This window comes from Trachinotus anak, unplaced genomic scaffold, assembly GCF_046630095.1.
Source record: "Trachinotus anak isolate AG129_WGS33_773 ecotype Australia unplaced genomic scaffold, CSIRO_AGI_Tana_v1 ptg000001l, whole genome shotgun sequence".
NCBI lineage: Eukaryota > Metazoa > Chordata > Actinopteri > Carangiformes > Carangidae > Trachinotus > Trachinotus anak.
In genome coordinates this window covers 21,405,122-21,426,117 of record NW_027273852.1, presented here as the reverse complement: position 1 = coordinate 21,426,117, position 20,996 = coordinate 21,405,122, and the positions used below count along the sequence as shown (strand labels likewise).

The 20,996-nt window shown below is 42.8% G+C and overlaps 1 protein-coding gene across 3 annotated transcripts in view; it reads left to right on the top strand.

The window, feature by feature from the left end:
- The window catches only part of kdm6a (lysine (K)-specific demethylase 6A), a 42,350-nt gene that overhangs the window by 2,332 nt on the left and 19,022 nt on the right, over positions 1-20,996 (top strand). For 2 of the 3 annotated variants that reach the window (XM_071484232.1, XM_071484222.1), the window contains exons 3-8: positions 1,225-1,333; positions 1,663-1,712; positions 5,780-5,838; positions 12,221-12,341; positions 17,185-17,239; positions 17,742-17,776. In XM_071484232.1, coding sequence (XP_071340333.1) covers positions 1,225-1,333; positions 1,663-1,712; positions 5,780-5,838; positions 12,221-12,341; positions 17,185-17,239; positions 17,742-17,776 — 429 coding nt within the window. Of the gene's footprint in view, positions 1-1,224; positions 1,334-1,662; positions 1,713-5,779; positions 5,839-12,220; positions 12,342-15,718; positions 15,851-17,184; positions 17,240-17,741; positions 17,777-20,996 lie in introns of those variants that run through there. The other variant, XM_071484242.1, reaches the window with a different exon arrangement.

The window sequence follows — 20,996 nt, the reverse complement described above, 5'->3', positions numbered from 1 at the left end:
GATGACTTTGTCTAGAGTTTTGCAATAATAAGAGCAAGGCTCTAAGATGCAATGTTCTGCAAATAAACTCCACTATTAGTATGCTCACTTTGTGCTATTTGAATGCTCTTTATGCTGCATGGAGAGGGATGTAATCCCCTTGCAAGGTCTTCTAAACCAGAAGCAAATATAAGGTGTATTTTATATTTCGTGTTCCTGCCAGCAAGGTTTCCAATTTGTGTATGAACGCTGTCGACTACTGTGACCAGATAACTGAATGTGGCAATGTTTACAGGCTTCATGTGTGAGAAAGGTGTTTATCTTCTTTTGTAGTACTGAATACCTGAATGCATCACCTATCACAATACCAAAAAAAACATGACATTCTTAATGGTACATACAGACAATAGGTCTGGGTAACTTCGGAATGAACTCTGCCAGAATGTAAAGTAAAAACAGAAATGTGCTATAATTAGTTTATAACGGGAAGTGACACAGTAGAACAGCTTCATTTCACCCAGTCCTTTGCTTTTGGCCTCCAGTCTTATGACAAAAACATTGCAAAATCAGTTATGAAAGTTATAATTGGTATCCATTTTATTTTTATGTCTGTAAAGCTCAACAAGATTAGCCTATACTGAAGGTGATGCTCTATTAAACACAAAATTACCCATTCTTATTATTCAAAGGCCCCATATTTCATACTTCCTGTGTTTTATTTTGAAGTGTAAGAACCAAAAACCAACCAGTGTAGTTTTACATCTCCACTCTCAGGCTTCTCTCTGGAGCTGTAGTAACAACAGGTCAATTACTGTTTTCTGTGTGATCCAATAAAAATATAGCACATCTCAGGTAAACACTCAGAGAAACCAAATCCTCCAAGGTTGGATGGTGGGTCCAGCACACACACACACACACACACACACACACACACACACAGTCATACTCGCTGTTGTATGGGCTATCAAGAGTCATTTGTTTAGCCGTTGTTTAGATACTGACTGACAAGGTCCATATTTGGGCCTGCAGCTGGTACTATGCAAAGCAGCCTTGGAAAGGCTTTGAAAAACACACTCCGTTGGGAGAACATCAGTTGGTAGCGTCTGATCATCACCTCCAATAAACCTGAACTACTGGCCTCAGCGTTAAGGTCAAGTTATAATTATACTGGCCTTTTATAACTTTTATAACCTGCAGCTGTGTAGCACCACTCTAACTCAATACTGTTATTGTTCCCCCATTTAGGCTGTTAGCTGCTACGATGCCCTCATCCTGAAAGCAGAAGGGAAGGTGGACCCTGACATTTTCTGTCAGCTGGGCCACTTCAACCTTCTGCTGGAGGACTATCAAAAAGGTGAGAGTCTCAGTGTTTGAATCTACCTGCCTGTTATTGTCTCTCCCTCTCTCCTCAGTTGATAGCTGATTTTTCATTAACACTCATTTAATGTGCGCTGTTGTTGCTTTGATTTTCTATACTCGTTATTTTGGTTAACACCACTGAAACCTGCTGACAGAGGGCTGTTCTCATTTGATTTTGTGCTAGTCTTGAAAACTTTCCAGCTGGGAAATGTTACATTGAAACTGAATTGAATATATTGAGCTGTTATCATTGTCACTAATTATTCACTCCTCCTGTGTCTGTCTCTCCCTTTCTTTCTTTGGTCCCTCTCTCCATGTTTGCAGCATTATCTGCATACCAGAGGTACTTCAGTTTACAGTCGGACTACTGGAAGGTCAGTCAAACACTACACACTTGTAACACATCCAGCATTAATTTTTTTGTTGCGGTTTTCAAGGTACTGTTTCTTCAGAACCATCTCTTTTTTCTGACCTTGTAAACTGTCGTTCGTGTTGTCTGACCCTTCGAACACAGACCAACGCAGCGGTGGTATCCTCCCTCATTATTCTCTGTCAGGCCTGTACTGCAGCCATCTTTACTTCTTGCCTTTTTTTTTTTTTTTTTTTAACAGGCTTTTTGCTTTAAGTCTGGTCCTCATCCTCAACAAGTGACACACATGCCCAAATAGATTGTGCTCCAGGGACTGAAATAACCAATTAAGAATACACCACTGTTTGGCCATGAAAAAGTACATGTTAAGGATAATCTTTCTGCTGCGTTTCCCTAAAACTGAGACTTTGTTGGACTGACTGTAAACTTTTTTCTGCAGTGTTGAGCCACTATGAATGAGGACGTCCCCAGACACTCTGAAAGTGAAACTCACCACTGAAATCTTATAGTTGATTAATTTCACATCCTTTGTGCTGATATAAAGAGCCAAACAATGAAAGCAGGGTTCCAGACTTGTTGCAGCTTTTTCATTTAGCTGCACCAGTACATACTTTAGATGCACCAACAGTTTTCACTGCCTTTTCATCAAATTGCTAAATTTTATCATCCATAATTTCATTATGATTTACAAATGCACCCCACGTAAACAGCATGCATTCTGCCAATTCTTTTAAGGCTTTACAATCAGAGCTCAGGTTAGTTAGGCTAGGTTATGCAATCTGAATTCAGTATTGAATCAAAATGAAATGCCAGCTATTTCATCATATTTGAACCTTGGACAAGGCACATATGGCCTTTGATAATGTTGTAGGCTCTGAACCAGATGAGGCCATCTACTCCGATGATGTCGAGTCGGGGTCATGATCGGGGAGCCGGTTAGTGCAGCAGATACCTCCCCTGCTGATGTTGTGTCTGGGCTGAGCATTTAAGGTCTGTGGCTGGTGTAAGTGCCACCACAGCATTTTCATTAAGAAAAAAAACCAAAAATCAATAGTTCGGAATTTTGAAATACCGGTATGTTTTAAGACTGTGATGTTGGTCGAGGAGGAGAACAGAGAGAAATTTGACACACACGCATTCAGTGAAGAATAATATGATATAAGAATATAGACAGACCAGCCAAACGTCAGGCTCACTGGTGCAACCAATGAAATTGTTAAGATGCACCCTGAAGCCATGGAAAAACAGACCACTGTCCTGTTGCTTTGTGTATGCATTAAATATAGACAACAGCTTCAATGCAGACCAGGTGGACTCGACTGTAAAGTGTTGGCTGGGGACAGGATTGTTGGCTGTTTGTCAGCCTGTTGTATGTGATTTCTATGCGACATGTGGAAGCACTGCACTGTTCAGTGATGCAGAGGAAGTAAAAGAGTGACATGCTAATGCAGAGCAGCCTTTACGGGTGCCTGGATGGGCCAGTTTTAGTGGTAACAGTTTGTCTTTGATTGTAGAACTGTCAGACTGTGGGGATTGTCAGAATCAATATAGCAGAGATTTTCCTTTTTTGCTGTGTAATGATCCTGTTCCTCGGTGCGGTGATAACTGTAATGGGTATGCTGTAAATTTTAGTAAACTTTGAAGCAAATGACATGATTTCTTAGACTGGTTTGGTTACATGTTGTCCACCAGCAGACATTCGTTGCACAATCCGACATGCCTCAAAATGTATATTGTCTGACAATCTGGCAGATTACCACAAAGATGTTATCAGACTTGTGTGACATGCAGCGAATGTGTGATTGTGTATGCGCTCTTGGTGTGCATTTAGATGCCCTCTTCACACCTCAGCATGAAAATCAAACACATATTCAACAAGTAGCAAACTTTATTAAGTGTAATAAATCTACAAAGTGTTGCTCAAAGAAAAGCAAAGCAACTTTTTTTTAATCCTTAAAGCGACAATAACAGATTTTTGTTGTCCACTTGGGGACAGTGAAAACAAGTTGTGACAACATCGTTGTCATATCATTACCTGTTAAGTTGATATTGTGAATTATGGCTCGTTGAGGGTGTTTGTGTCCACCTTTTAGCTCTGTTTTTGGTCTCTACCAGCTCCTGAGGGAAATATCTGGTTCTTTAGCTGGTAAATGCTCCACTGTGTTTGGTGCTGAGCAGGTAGTTTACAGTGAGGTTTAAGTGCACTGAGAGCAGTGAGATTGAACCAAAACAGTAAAGCAGTGTGCCAGATAGCCTAAGTGAGCTGAAACCTGCTGTAAATCTGTCACTTGCCATATTGATATTAGTCAATCAGGCCAGTTGAGTAAATATTGACCTTGTTTGGCTCTGATTCCTGGGCCAGCTTGAGTCATGACATTGCTTTTGCTTAAAGGTCCCATATAGTATAAAGGTAGATGTCCATGTGTTTTTGATTATAAAGCAGGTCTAGGTTCTATATTAATACTGTGAAAGTATCAAAGCCTCAGTCCACAGAGAAATGCACACAGCCTGTATTCAGAAACTGAGCCTTAAAACCAGCCGTCAGGACTTCTGGAACTTTGTGATGTCACAACAAAGCAGTCACTGCTCTCAGCTATATCTTCTTATGGATATCAACACTTCAGACAAAACACAGAAGAAGAGTAAAATATGGGACCGGTATTTTTCTGAAGACATGATCTTATACTGTGGATGAAACAGTATTTCAGTATTATTTCCAGAAGTATTCGCCTCAGTTCAGATTGCCCACAGTTCCTGCTCATGCCCTGGAGTTAAATTGTCCAATCAGCTGTGATGTGATGGCATCCAGCCTGTCCTCCCCCTCCTGTCAGGGTGGATTAATAGGCCCGTTTGGTTTAATGTTCCACTGTTTTGAATGGCCATTAACCAGAGGTGCTGAGAGTTCAGTCGTGATCAGACCTGACAGCTCTGGGCTCCTCGCTATGACAGATCTGCACAGTGAGGTGAGGGTGTGAGGTCCTGCCCCCCATCAGACGATAGTCTGGGCCAGATGTCTCCAGTAATTATGGAAATATCCTGGTGTGGTCGACTGAATGAGGGTGTAACTCGTCCTCTACTTTTAGGGCAGAACAAATATGTCAACATGTTGATGATGGAAAAGCATTGATTTATGTTCAATGAGGCTTCAGATGAAACAGTTACTGGTTTCATGCTATATCATGGTAAAAATGCTAGACAGTTAGTATTACAATGATATTCATTATTAATATTTAAGTTTTAATTATCACTCTAACCGTGGTCGACCATTGTTAATTACTGTGGTTAATTTCACTCGTGAGGCTTTGTACTGCATCAACAAGCAAGACGCAGACGCATGCGCAGTACACAACGAGGGTTTGTTTTGTGTCAGTCAGGACATGGTGGCAGACAGTGAAAGCGCTGCTTCGGAGATTTTTCCTCTTTTACAGCCAAACTACTGCGTGTGAGGAGGTTTTTTGTTTTTTTTAAACATGGGTTAGCACACTTCAAAACACTATGGATTCCTTTTACACTTCCAGGCAAGTTTCCTCTCTGTCCGGAGAGCACACAAACACAGCTGCACACAGAGCACACACACACAGCTGCCAGCTGCCGCACAGACAGGATAAAATAGATCCACAGATCCGCGGGTTGGTTGATTGAAAGACGACGGCAGGGACTGATTGAGATGTTGTCTCAGCTACGTGTCAGTCTTGAGCAGGGCTTGATGTAATTCTGATGCATGTACATGTGTTTTTTTTGTTATGTGATTATATTGGGATCAGTACTGTTGCCTATGTTGGCCATCTGCCCGCCCTTACTGCTGATACATGTCCTGCACTGGGGACTACAGCCGCCCTCATACTGTGCACGTGGACTTAAACCCTAGAAATGAATGGATAAATCAATAACTCCTGAAAAGTACAGAGACGTTTTACTTTCCTTTACATTATAAACATAGTGTAGTGAATGACTGGACACCATCAGTGCTAGCTTTTAGCTTCTCACCAACCTGTCGACAGGAATCATTACAATGTGCTGAAGAATGTGTATATTGCTGTTTGTAACCATTGTTAACACTTTCTTTCCCAGAATGCTGCCTTTTTATACGGCCTTGGCATGGTTTACTTCCATTACAACGCATTTCAGTGGTAAGTGCTTTTTAAAACAATATTTTTTATACATGCATGGCGTCATCCAGTTTTATAAAGATTTTTCTTGTCGATTTGGAAACGCATTATTAACACAAATTATTTTTGGCAAAAAAACACGTGCTTTCTCACTTTGAGGAGGATTGATATCATCATTTCATCTGTGTGTGTGTGTTCATTGCAGAGTTAGCACCTGAATCTGTTTAGCCTATCTTAGCACAAAGACTGTTAGTGGGGAGAATCACCCCCCTTGTATCATTGATGATTCTGTAGGAGACACTGGCAGAAAGCTTATTTCCTAAGATGTCAGACTTTCTTTTATGATATAGAGTTTTCTCTATTAGATTATCTTCATGACTTGTCCCTGTACATGCAGTGTTAATATGTTTCCTACTGCTGCAGGATTTACATATTTGTAGGGTTGATGTGGGAAGGACTGTGGATCTTTGACATCCATTGCATGAGAACTGGGTGCACAACTGCTGCAGGGAGATATGCTTTGTGTGGCTTTAAACATTATGTTTGGATGAGGGCAGATCTTATGGTAACCATTGCACTTACTGAAGTGTCCTCAGTTGAACCCTGCTGGAGAGGATTTCCTTTATTCTTTTAAACATTGGTATGTATCGGGGTCCTGTGATGTTGTCTGGGTCAGTGTTGGACCTGTTACTCAGAGTGGCTCTGGGTCTCCAGGTGACTGCGCTGTTGACTGTGCGCTTTTACTCATACAGATTCAGAAGCCAGTTCAGGACTACACAAGCCCCATCTCTCTCTCTCCCAGAGGCAGCAGAACATCACTGACAGACCTCCTTTATTGTTGTTCTACAGGGATGATCTTCACCAGTCTTTCAGTCTTACACATGTTTTTTCTCCCATTGACCTGCATGGTAACAGTGAAGTGTCAGCTGCCTTGGCACAGTTAGACTGTGATTTTACAGCCACCAAGAAAACACAGTATGTGGGGGTGTCACCACCAGAATTTCAGTTATCAGTACCAACACCATTGAAATTCAACCAGTCTTTATACCACATCAATAAACTGCTGCACACATATTGTGCGAACACACATGCAAGTGAACACACCTCCATATAGTCAGTGTGCAGCAGTAGTTTCAACTGACATGGTGTCAGACCCACAGTGTGAAAACATTCATGTTGTGTTTTAACTGACTGAGCGGTGACGGCTGTTATGAGCTGTCGCTACATTAGCCTGTGTGGTTGTTGTTTGTTAGAACAGATCTCAGCTGCCACAGTAACATGTCATGAACATGTTGTTAAAATAAAGTTATCAGCTGAAAGTCTCTGACCTCTGTACAGATCTGAGGTCTGTCTCTGAGCTGCTCAGATCAGTCTGAGCTGTTTGCTCCTGTGGCAGCATTTACACACTGGCGGTCTTTACCTCTGTCTGTGTCAAATACAGAACACCAGTCATGGTGTGTGTGTGTGTCTTTCTTTCACCACCCCCCCCCCCAAAAAAAGTTGTGGTGGACATGTTGCTGCACCTGCACTTGCTGCTGCCACTCCATGTGTTGTTGTTGTTATTGTGTACTGTACCTACCTTCTTCTTCTCTTGTTTGATATCAGACTGCTCTTGTAGTGTTGTCATACTGCTCTCATCACTCCCAGAAGAATCACATCTCTAACACCTACGACAGCTGCAGTACCTTCAGTACTTCCAGCACTGTAGAAAAACAAGTCCCATCACATTGTCAGAGTTTTGGCATTGACTTGGTGCAGAAGTATGGGTTCTTGTGACATCCCTGACAGTATGTTTAAAATTCAGCAGCTTGATAAATGGGCAGTAAATTCTCTTTGTTTACTGTTGAACTGCTTGTCATGTTGTGTTTCTGGGTGAATACCGTCAGCTGCCTGTCATGGAGAACAGCTGATATTTGTACCTTCAGAAACTGTAGCTTGAACTCAGTGACACAGTTCAGGGTTAAGGCAACATGGATCATCTTATTTCTCAGTTGAGCTCAGTTTTAGCTCCTTCAGTGACAGGTGTATCAGACAGTTCACACTGCACTGGTTCTGACCCGAACCACTTCAGCTCAATGCACTGATACTTCCTCCACCTCTGCTGGTGGCCTCTCTCTTTTCTGGTTTGTCCTCTTGCTGCCCCTCCACCTCTGTTCCCCTGCCAAATTTGTATGTTCCCATCACTGAGGCCTGGGGAATGTGACAGGGGGTGGGGGTGGGGGGTCATGTTGAGCTCTCGAGGATGGATTACGTCACCCTGAGCCCAAGGCTCAAAGGAATGCTGAGCTGTCAAACGGCGAATGTTACTTCACAGGGCTGAAGTGGTGCTAAATCAGTGAGACACTGGCACAACTCTCCAGTCTATTCTGTCTGTTTGGTCCGTGGACACAACAAAGTTCATCCAAAACTAGCTTCACCCTAAGAAAATATTAGCTTACAAATGTGATGCAAATGTTAATACAGAGCAGGTTTAGATCATTAATGCTATGAAATCTCAAATGGCATCAATACAAGGGAGACGGACTGTGTTGCTTGCCTGACCTATACAGAAAAATTTGCACTTTGTTGTTGCTGTCTGATGCCCTTTTCCAAAGCAGAGCAGTCCTTCATCGCTGGAGTCTGGCTTATGCTGTGTGTCGCAACCTATTCTGCTCCAAGTATTCACTTTGGATTCAGCCAGTGAGGGAGGAGAGGGGGAAGCCGAGCGCAGAGCGGAGGGAGGGAGGGACCAGATAAATGAGGACGAGGGAGGGAGACGGGTAGAAAGGAAAGGGGGCAATGAGTTCAGCCCACTGTGTGTGTGTGTGTGTGTGTGTGTGTGTGTGTGTGTGTGTGTGTGTGTGTGTGTGTGTGTGTGGCACCCAGTCAGCAGTGAGCTCAGTGCTCTGCTGTCTCATACAGGAGAGGGGCTTCATGCTGACATGCAGTTGCCATTGTTGTCATAGCTACACAGTGAGTGAGTTCAATTGGAAAGTTGTGTTTGTTTGTGTTAATATCATCTTGTGTCTTTTTAATATTGTGAAGACAGTGGGACATGTTTTGCTAAGACGGCAGCAGCCTTTGCAGACGACGCTGTGCACTTGTGAAACCAGCTCTAAATAGCGCCACAGACCCTGGATCAGCTAATTAAGGACAAACTCAGTCTTTTGGCAAAACGAAACTGTTCATTTTTTTTCACCATATTGGTCAAAAACCACCGGGTGGCAGTTTTAATTAGGCTGTGACAGACATGATGAACTGTTTAATGAGCTGTAAGAGATGAAATCATTTGCTGACTTGATTTTTTTTCAGGCCTTAATGACAACTCTGCCCCTCACATTTACTCAGCTGTAGCTTGTTAATTCCTCCTGGCTCCAGTCTGGGTGATATGTTCTCTGTTTGCCGGTGACTGTTTTATAACGGGCCAACAGAAACACCACTGTATGGTTCTGCTGTTTGATAAAAGCAGTGCGGTGGCAGCATGTAAATGATGGACAGCTGGTCATTAGGGAACAGGATGTTGAATCTTCCAGTTAAACTTCTAAGCACATTAATATTGTTAAAAGATTATTATCTTAAAAGCTCTGAATCAAGACCTCAGGGATTTAAACTGTCCATTCAGACCAGGAAGCTAACATGAGCTCAAGCAGTGTCAGTTAAATCAAACAGACCGTCCCCGAGTCGTATTTCTCCACCTCACTGTATTGATGCATCATGATGCAACTGATCGACAGTAAATATAGTCTTTTTTTATTACACATTATAATATGTTACTAATATATTATTATATTATAAAATGTAGTGTTGCTGCCATGAGCTCCAGTTTCCCAGTTACATTTATTCTGCCACAGCAGGTCGACAGCTCTTAGTATCGGGACCATCCCTGGACTCTTGCTGCCTTACAGTAACAAGTCCAGTGAGCTTGAACTGGGACCAACATAAACTCTAAACATGGGGGAAAGAGAGCACTGGTCTCAGAGCTGTGCTATGTTTCAGTGTAGGTCCTCGTCCTGGGACCATGTTCAGTGGCTGCTCTGCCAGCCCCACCCACCTAATCATGCATATTCAGATCAATCCGTCACAATGCAGATCGATTACAAATGCCAAGAACAGTTGTTAATAACAGGTATATGGATGATCAGATGTCATTAAGAGATAAATTAGAGATCCGATTACAGATCACATGTTAATGCCAGGTGGAAATGAGGCCAAAGGCTCTGAAATGTAAAGGATTATATTTCCCAGTCAGTAGTATTTGGTATTAAGATGTATGAAAGTGAACTTGTTTTTCAGAAGTTTTCTCAGGGTGGAAAGATCGATCTGCTTCAGACTTCCTGTTCTACTTGTTCTACTCTATTAAATGGCTTCACCTTTTGAAATGTTTGCCTTACAGTTGCGTATTTGCCATGTTGTGGCATCCCTCATGCTTTGGAGACACTATCTTCACACAGAACCACTGCAGATCTTGACATTTTTTTTTTTACATTTGATACTATGTTATTGTATTTTCTCAGCTACCAGGTGCAGGTCTGAAATAAATCAAAGTTTCTGATTTATGAGCCATTAACACTGAAGAAGAAAATGATTTCACACCGATATTTCTAGGCCATAGTGCTCATGTATGACAGCGTCTACCCTAAAAACAATCACATCACTGGAGTGAGCATGTTTTAATTAGTTATTACACTGTAACATTACATGTGAGGTTGGTTCCTTTAACCAAACTATATTTATTAAGGTATCAAACACAAACAGACACTCTGCAAAAAATAGCTCTGTAGTTTAACTGAGACAAAGTTCGTGAAGCCTTTTCCAAATCCAGTCACATGTGCTGCATGAAAGTATCAGTAAGCCACATTTACACTTGTCATTTCAAAGCTCTCACATGAGAATAAATTCCACATCTTATCTGATAGACTTTGCATACACTTAGCATTGATATGCGTCGGCGTTAGCCAGATCTCAGATCTGATTGTGTCTGTCTTGCATTTCATGAGCTACATGCAAATGAGTCTGGCTGCACTCAGGCTCAGAGGAAGGTGGTAAAGCTCCTAAAGCTGTCAGGTTCAGGTTTACTGTTGTTTCCACACGTACGCTTGACGTGCATGTGAAATGCTGTCCCCTCATGGACCGCAGAGAAACATAGAACAAACACACAAACGCCACTCAGTGAGCCCTGTGATATCAGCAACAACAACAACTCACGACAGTGAAAGAGAAGAGTGGGCGTTTAGAAACTGCAGCTCATAAAAGAAAACTGTGTCGCGTGTGAAAGTGTTTTCATAATCGCCTGCACAAAGTGAAACTCCTGCTTTCCAGCAGCAGTGAGGACCAGTCCACACAGGAGATATTAGATCATCATTTAAGACAAGACGGTGATCGTCTAGACTCTCAGTCAAGGTTCAGTCACAGCTCTGGACAAATGCAAGAGGGACTGGTATTGACTGTTGATTAGATATTGGATTTAAAACAAAAAAATTTGGGTTGGGCAGATAATAACTCACATATTTAGCCAAGCCCTAGTAAAAATAGTATTTAAAATGGTTTACATGGCTCATGGGTCATGGAGGAGGGTCCCCAGAATTTTGTCTAGGGCCACTTGGCGTCAGGACTGACTGGTGTTGCAGGACGCGATGGTGATTCAGGTTAACTAGCATGGATGTGTGTTTACTGAGGGAAGGCTCAGATGTACTGGACGTCAGTGAAATTCAAAAAGTGGACTTGGCTCTGTGAAAGTTTGTCGTGCAGAAAACTCTACAGCAGGCGTGTGTTTTTGCGAGGTGTACCATGAGAGAATGCAGCGTGGCAGTAACAGCAGAAAGTGGCAGCATTAGAGAACAGCAGCATCTCAGTGTTACTTGTTTAGCAGGTGGCGAGAGCTACGGCCCTGTACACACAAAGCTAACAGATCAGTCAGGGTGGGATGTTTGTTTGCTGTCCAGCACGTCATGACTGTGAACTCCACCAGCTCCACTCCGGACACAACCACAGAGCTCTGTCAGACCTCGACCAGTCCCGGGCGTTACCATAGCGAGTTAGCTTGTCCAGCTCCATTAGTTCCTCGCATCATGTCGGATGAAGCAATGTCATACTCACCCTGCTGCTCTGAGCTTTTCTGAGGTGCTCTCTGGTTTTCAGCTGAAGATACGTTTAATGACAGAAGAGAGAAATATCTGGTGTGTGATAGGCTGCTGTGTTTGCATGTACTGCCATGGCAACCATGAAAAAAAACTTTTCAACATTTAGCTTGAATTCAAGGCTTTATAAGGCTTATATTATCAATGATGTGATTTGAGTTTGTCAGTATTCTCGAGCTGTGACTGACAGTCATCTGAACTGGTGCCAGTGGAATGACATGAGGGGCTGACATTATTGTAACATGGATTATGTGTATTGACCTTACTGTTATTGTGTCTCTCTCCAGGGCAATCAAGGCGTTCCAGGAGGTGCTTTACATCGACCCCAGCTTCTCAAGAGCTAAAGAGATTCATCTGAGGCTGGGACTCATGTTTAAAGTCAACACAGACTACGAGTCGAGCTTAAAGGTAAATTTAAAGGCCGTGTCGTGGAGAGGTGGGAGAAAATGTTCTTGAGTTTTGTTTGTTTAGGTTTCAAGTACTATGTCTAACTAGTTATCAGCCTAGTAACTGGTCTTATTTTATAGAACATGGATTTCACTTGCAGCACCATCCATGTTGTCACAGACTTTCAAAAACATGGAATTTTTGATTCCAGTCGTGGGAATTCAGAAAATGATTAATTATTATTGATTATTTAATCAGAACATTGACTGTAGAAGGAAACGGTGAAGGTTAATATACACTAAGGAAATTTTGGGAACTGACATATTATTGTAAATATTGTTCAGAACCATAAAAATAATACATAACTATATAATAATCATACTTTTTATGAAGGAAAACATTACAGAAAAAATCCCAAATGTTTGCTGTTTCCAGCTTCATTGATGTGAAGATGTAGTTGTTATTTTTTCTATCTTATATGATGGTAAAAGTGAACGTCTTTGGTTTTGAATTGGTTTTGAATTGAACTGGTCACACGATTAAAGACGCCATCTTTAAATGAAGGAAATCCTAGCGGACATTGTTGCTGTTTTGTTTTTTTGTTTGTTTTTTTTGAATAGACAGAAGGACTCATAAAGTGGGGATGACCCAATAGCCAAGAGGTTAGGCGCGTACCTCATGTACAAGGCAATCTCAGTGCAGATTGTTTTCATCTGTGAAATGAGCTACCAAGTTCTATCAGACGATGGGCGTCCCTCTCTATTTTCAACAATCTCTTTTGACACTCACCTCGTCTGAGAGCCCCTCCTGTCCTGAACATGTCTAACTAGCACTTTTTGACAGACTTCCTCATACAGTCTCCCAGCACTTAATAAATAGATGTGGTAGCTAAAACTTACACAAAGGTTTCCCACTGCACTGTAGCTTTACTATTGTCCTTCACTTGTAAGTCGCTTTGGATAAAAGCGTCTGACAGATGAGTAAATGTAAATGTATGGAAATGGCCCCGGTGTGTTTCCCTGCCAGGGTGGACACTTTCCTGCATGTCATGTACTCTCTGTCCCATTTTCTCTCTCTTTACACTGTCCTATCATACAATAAAGGCATAAAATGGCTGAAAGAAATCATTAATTAATCAGTTGTATAATGATGATGATGATGATAATCATAATAAAAAACTTTATTTGTACAGAACTTTTCATACATGAAATGCAGCACAAAATTCTTTACAACAAAGAAATTACCTGCAGGTTGAAAATATTTATATTTATCATTGATATATATTAATATATATCAATGATAATAATGATGATGATAATCATCCGTATTGTCCATGATGTCTTTCCATGCTTTAAACTGACCCAGTGACCCAGTGAACAATAACAACATCAGTGGCTCATTGACTAATTTTCCAGTCAGGCCGTCATTCTGTCACTGGAGTTTGTATCATGCATTAGCATTTTTTGGGGCCTTGTTTGACATTTAAACTTAGAGGCTTTGTTGTGAGTGGAACTTCTCCTGTTAACTCTGCATTTCTTTTATTTTTTAGAGGCGTATATTTTTCCTGTTATTATAATTATGGCTGAATCAGCAGCTCTGACTCTGAACAGGAAACCTGAACATTTACCAAGTGTTCATGACAGTTTCTATTCTTTCTGTGATTAAACTCAGGATTATGACGTGTGAGGGAGACGATGCACAACCAAGGGTCACGTTAACTGAATAGTTTCCATGACTGAATTGTTTTCCACAATGACAGAAAAACCTGGAGGCCGTCCATCATTTTGACAGATTAGATTTAGACAGCAGGTTCTGTGGGACCATGCTCACACAGGCAGATGCACAGTGTCGTGGATCGTGGAGGTAACTAAATTCCCCTTGAAGCAATGCCTCTTAGTATCTGGGTGCTGACAGCACGTTACTGACAGAAGGTCGTGGAGCGCGTCAGTGACCACGACACAGAGGGGTGCAGAGGGAACCCATGCTGCGGGTTGTCCTCCCAGTGAAGCGAGGGCCTGCAGGATCAGGAAGTCCTGTGTTCAGAGTCTTGTCAACTTCTGATCACTTCCCTGTTGTTGTGCTTATAATTCCAGTCTGATGTGTATCAGTAAAGCTTGTGTTCAGCCTTCAGGACAAAATTAAAACAGTCACCTCTGCAACACCTCTGCCCTGATGTGTGCATCCACTTCACATCAGTAGAGGAAGGTTGGAGTTCAGGCTACAACAGGTCAATTGAGTTTAATTTAATTTCTTGTCAATAATTTGTTTATATTTTAATTGTCTAATTCTGTTTCCTCTGCTGTCACTGCGGAAAATAATGTAATTCACCTGCTTCATGTGGTGTTGACATGAAAATCATCTTTTCTCTATTGCTGTTTTTGAAAATGAAAGGCTCTTAAATAGGCTCCGTCTCATTATCGTTAAGAGAGAAAATTAAAATGATGGGTGATAATAGATTATGATGGAAGTTTTTACAATGAAGTCTAACACAACCTCTGTGCACAACTGTGTGCGCTGATGCTCGAGGTGGTTCATTATTGAGCTGTGTGGACTGCACGTGCTGCACGTCCTCACTCTGTCTTGGAAGCACCCCTCCCTCTTAGTCTTGGCTCATTGCCCGCAAAAGACACACACACACACACACACACACACAGAACTGGCCCCGTTATCTACAGGGAGGGGTGGGCGCACGTTTAGAGGAGCAGAGATTGAATAAAGGTAAGCGAGCGAGAAAGGAAATGGAAAGGGACAAACAGGAAATTGTTAGAAAATTCTGGGGGGGAGGGAGGAAACATGCTTCCTCCTCATCATTCCTCTTCCTCACTGGATAGAGGAAGAGACTGGGGGGCATCAGGTGATGCAGAGATGAGCCGTCTGCCATTTCTGAGGATATATTGTAACCTGATAATGTGCCAAACATCACAGTTGTGCACATAACTGCATCTAACTTGTCTTTGCACACACACACACACACACACACACACACACACACACACACACACACACACACACACACTACTGAACTCCATTACTGGCTGCTAGTTTAGCCAATGAGAGAAGGGGAAATGAGACGGCAGGAGTGTGTTGATACACTGTGTGTTAGTAAGGTGATGAGTTGGCTGTTGTCTGTGCAGAGGAGAGCTTTGAGCTGAGAAGGGAGGCGAGATGGGGGGGTGGGGGGGGCTGCCTGTTCCAGCTTTAAGGTATTGTGTGTCATCTCTCTGCACTCTCCACTGCAGCCGTCTGCTGAATAGTAATCAGTGACACCAGGATAGAAGAGGGGAAGGAGGGGGAGAGAGAGAGAGGAAAGATAGGACACAGAGAGAGAGAGAGAGAGAGAGAGAGAGAGAGAGGAAGGCGAGACATGGGGAGGGAGGTGGAATGCCAAGCTGACAATCCTGCTGCATTATCTGCCTGCTGGTAGAGCAAGTGTGAAAGAGAAGGAAGGGAAGGATAGAGGAGACGGAGGCACAGAGCTACAGGATGATGCAGCGGGGCTCCAGGAGGAGTGTGATCTGCCAGCCGTCTAGGTAACGTGTTCGAGCGCGTTAGGACGTCTGGCTGCGATGAGCGTGTGTGATGTTTTGTAACTCATAGCTCTGCTTTAAAGGGAATTTATTCTGAGAAGGCTCGTGTGTGTGTGTGTGTGTGTGTGTGTGTGTGTGTGTGTGTGTGTGTGTGTGTGTGTGTGTGTGTGTGTGTGTGTGTGTGAGAGAGAGAGAAGCTCCACCGGCCTTACATGAAGCATGCAAAGAAAGCTCCAGCTGGATGCTTCTTGATTCTTATCTGTCTGATATTGACCGTGTGTGTAGCTGCTGCTGAAAGGCTACACACACACACTGTGTGTGTGTGTGTGTTTACAGCTATCTTTTGCCCCAGCCTTTAAGATATTTGCTGTCTCTGTTTCCTCCACCACAGCTGACAGTGGAGCAGCAGCAGTACAGTCTGTTCCACGGCTCAGGTTCTCAGGAGCTGGGAGCTGTTTCACTGACCCAAATAAGAAACCTTTGGCGCCTTTTTAAGTGCGTGCGTGCGTGCGTGTGTGTGTGCTTGTGTGTGTGAGTGACAGAGACTGCATGCGCTGGGTCATGGTGCAGCTTAGTAACTGCAGTGGCACCTGTCACCTTGAAGGTGCCTATGGGTGCCCTGGTATTCCCTTTGCAGAGGGACCTTTCATGTGTGACTTTTATAAAGCCTAAGGTCAAAATAGTGGTTGCTTGCGTATGGGAAATAACAGAGCTGTATGGGAGCCCGGGGGGTGGGGGGTGTGCAGAAGAGGGACCCCAGAGAGCCGTCTCTGTAGCTCTGTGATGTACTCGTGGGCCAATCGGCTCAGTGACCCTGGGTGGATCTTGGTTAGTAGTGTGCCACGCCTTGGCAGCCAGGCTAAGCCTCTGCAGACATCTGCCTCACTCAGCGGCCCCGTCCTTAGTTCGCATGGTGGGACAGGATGTTGTCACACACATGGTATATCAGTGTGGGGTTTTTTTTTTTTTTTGAGGTGCTTTGTCATCTGGTTGGACGGGAGGAAGGCAGGTTGTTGGAGCAAGTTGACTTGATCCAGAGACAAGAATATCTATGGTTCAGCCGCCCCCTCCAGCCACCTGTGTCCTCTTATGTTACAGTCACCAGGGTTCATTCATGGCTCGGTGTGGATCTGTTGGGGGAAGAATAAGCATTTCTGCCCAGTTTTCTTTAAAGCATTAAGGCTTAAAATCAGTGGAGTACTGTATGCTGTGAATCTTACCACTGTGATTTATTTTCATCCTGCAATTCACTTTTTGTATTAGTAACATGATAATTCAGACCCTTGATCATGGCTTCTTCCCTTCAAATTAAAGTGCTTCTTTTTCTCTCTCTGCAGCATTTTCAGCTGGCTTTGATCGACTCCAATCTCTGCACTTTGTCCAAAGCTGAAAGTAAGTAGCGTTCCTACAATTACCAGGGGTGGTGGTGGTGGAGGGGGCTGGGGGGCATGTGGAGAGCAGCCATACGCTGCTGTGTGATGCAGTATTAGATTTGATGTACAAGCTTGTCGGTGGCAGAAAGCACATATTGAAAGGGCACAGGAATATTTCTACTGAGCAGTTTTCCCTCTCTGCTGCCGTTTCCCTGCTGACTCTGCCCAAGACTGGGGTTGCCTAGGAGACAGCAGACAGAAAGAGAGAGAGTGTGAGAGAGAGAGAGAGCTGGAAGTGCTTGCAAGCACATTGCACATACACAATGTGATTTCAGATTACATGTACATGCCAGGGAGACTGTCCCACTCCCCCTCCCACCTGTGCTCCATACTGTTTGCAATCTGTACACACAGAGATCCATGGGGTGAATTTGTAATATCCCTGTTTTTTTTTTTTTTTTGTTTTTTTTTTTTAAGTAAACTAATTCTTCTTTCCTCTGCTTCCCCCCCCCCCCCCACAGTTCAGTTTCACATCGCTCATTTGTATGAGATCCAGGTAAGCAGTTATCTATTTCTGCTCCAATATTTAGACCAGTTTAATGTTGTGTGGACATTTCTCGGGGTTAAAGATCCCATATTGTATAAAGGTAGATGTCCCTGTCTTTTTTGATTGTAAAGCAGGTTTAGGTTCTATATTAATACTGTGAAAGTATCAAAGGTCAGAAACTGAGCCTTAAAACCAGCCGTCAGGACTTCTGGAACTTTGTGATGTTACAACAAAGCAGTCACCGCTCTCAGCCATGCCCCAAGCCCCGCCCACCTGGACCCACCATCCAACCTTGTAGGATTTGGTTTCTCGGAGCGTTTACCTGAAATCTGCTATATTTTTACTGGGTCACCCAGAAAACAGTCAGCCAATCACAAGAGCAGCTCAGATCCTCTCTTCTGATTGGCTCACTGACCTGTTGTTACTAGAGCTCCAGAGAGAAGCCTGAGAGAGGAGATGTAAAACTACACTGAGATGGTTTTTGGTTCTTAAAACCACAAATATATCTTCTGATGGAGATCAACACTTCAAATAAAACACAGGAGAAGTGTCAAATCTGGGACCTTTAAAAACATCATTTTATTCTTAGTCTGATGAAGGTTCACACATTTTTATTTTATTTATTTTTTGCTACTTAAGCTTCTGAGCAGACAGATTTTCCTCTGTTAGATCTCACAGTATCTTAAAAAGTTCTGCGGTTGAATGTTAGAGGAAATAAAAGTAGTTAGCAATCACCAACTGATAATTTATCTTGCCTTGGCAAAGACACACTCTCTCACACACAAACACACACACACAGTTCACACACTTCTGCTTGAATTTTATTGATTCCAACAGTAACAGTTTCACACATAAAGTCCAGACCTGGCTGGGTGCAGAATGACCAGAGAAGCTGACTGAACAACAGCACTCACAGTTAAATAGTCTTATTATTTAATATGGTGCAATACAGGGATGACGTACATCTGTGAATGAACCACCCAGAAACTGACTCCTCATTGGTGTGAGGTGAGGTGTGGCAGAACATCAGTAACACAAGTAAAACAAGACATCGGACATTCATCATCAACATCATCATCATCGTCATTCACAGATGTACCTCATCAAGTAATCATGTTTGAACCCCACACCGTTTCAGTGTTTACCGTTATCCTGTAGTGGTTGCCGTGCAGTAAAAGCTGTATGGTGCCTCTTTCAGTGCAGTTGTAAGGTGAAGAGGAAGGTGTATGTAACAACAGATAACCATAGCAACAACAGTGTGGTAATACACCTGGACATACAAGTACATGATTCTGCAGTGGACTGTGATATCTGTTCAAACTCTCCTTTCTGACTGTAACCAGACTGTAAACGGACTGTTTAAAACGGAGCCTCAAAGAAAATACTGGACACAACTGTTATATCCTCAATTTAAAACAATATATTTAAGTGATAGTTGGGGGTTATTTGACGTGGGGTTGTGTGAGGTACTTATCTGTAGTCAGTGTGTTACCTGCAGTAGATTCAGATCAGTGCCACTTTAACAAATTCAGACCTGAGGCGCCCTCTAAAAATGATCCAAAACCTCAGCACTGTGGAAACAACCTCTTAAAAGCTGAGGGTTTATTCAAACCCTCATGATTAGCCTCTGAATCAGATAGAAACATGAAATAATAACCCTTTGAGGGCTTAAACCTTTAACATTTATTGTATACCATCAGCTTTGCCTTTGAAATCATATATGGCTGGAAAAACAAGCAAGTTTGTCAACATTCCCAGTTCAGTTCAACTTTGTTTAACATTTGATTTTTTTTTTAATGTTGATGAACATTAGGCTAAAAGCAATGATTTACAATAAAAGCCAAAGGTTTAAGGTCTCAAATGATTTTTATTTCATATTTCTATTGGCTTCAGAGGCTGAGAAATAAAAGGTTTTAGTGACAGTGTTGCATCCGGTGAATCAGGACTTAAAACAGTGATGGTTGAACTGTCTGCCAACTGTCTGCTATAGCAAACCAGTTGTTCTCCCGTAGCAGACAGTTGGGCTGCAATGCTAGGACGTGTCGAGATCTATGCCATACACGTCTTGCCGAAGCCATCCCTTCAACCGAGAAGTGTTGAGAGAGACTCTACGTCTTGCCATAGCTGGGTTAGAGAAGCAGCAGGAGTTCTGGCACTGAAGCTGAGTGATGAGCTGCTGTGGATGGGGTCATCTGCAAAAACATGTTTTAGCCACTTTAAAAAATACCCAAAGTCTCATCAGTTGAAGTGTTTGCCTTATTTTGAGTATTTTGCTGTCAAACTGCATTTTCTGTTGGAACATTTTTCAATCAAAAACAGCTGATCTGCAGAGTGATACAGTGCATGCCATAGATCTTCCACTGGAAAAATCTGTTTTACAGAGAAAGCTGTGAATATGATAAACATAAGGCAAACACTTCAACTGATGTTAGCTTTTTTTCTGTGGGCATTTTTTTTTCAAAGTGGTTAAAAGACATTTTTGGTGATGACCCATCCACAGCAACTCACCCCTCAGCTTCAGTGTGGTGCTCCTGCTGCTTCTCTAGACTGGCAGCGCACTGATCTGAATCTGCTGCAGGTGATGCACACACGTCCAATAACCCCAACTATCACTCTGACATCCAGGAAAGTTTCAGTCGCCTGCTGAACAGCCTCATTCAAAGCTATGATCCGAACTCAACTGACAGGTGATTCGTTGCACTGGTAGAGTTTTAGCTTCTTGAGTCTTCAGTTGAGTCACTTTTAATTAATGATGGAGTCAAACAGCTCAGTTCAGATATCAGTGTTTGTTGTCTGGTCCTGGTCCGGCTCCATGACGGTCATCAGTCTGAGCAGGAAGGAACCACTGAGAGCCTCTGTCATTTATGTGCCCCAAGTGTCAGGGTTGAACCTGAGGTGTCTTTATTGTGAGCAGACAGGAAGTCCAGGACAAGAGTGAGTGAGTGAGTGAGTGAGTGAGTGAGTGTGTGTGTGTGTGTGTGTGTGTGTGTGTGTGTGCGTGCGCGCTGAAATGCACTTGACATTTGCAGCTTTAGGGTGTGGACAGATGGGGGTGTTTTTTTTTTTTTTTTTTTTTTTAAGAAGACCGTGAACTGATAAGGGAACATTCAGTCAGACTCAAAGTCAGTCAGGTCACCAAGTTAAAACAAACAGTGGGCTCACCTCAGACCAGGGAGCTCAGGTTTCCCTAAAATCCAGAGCGACCAGTGCAGTGGATCCACACACACAC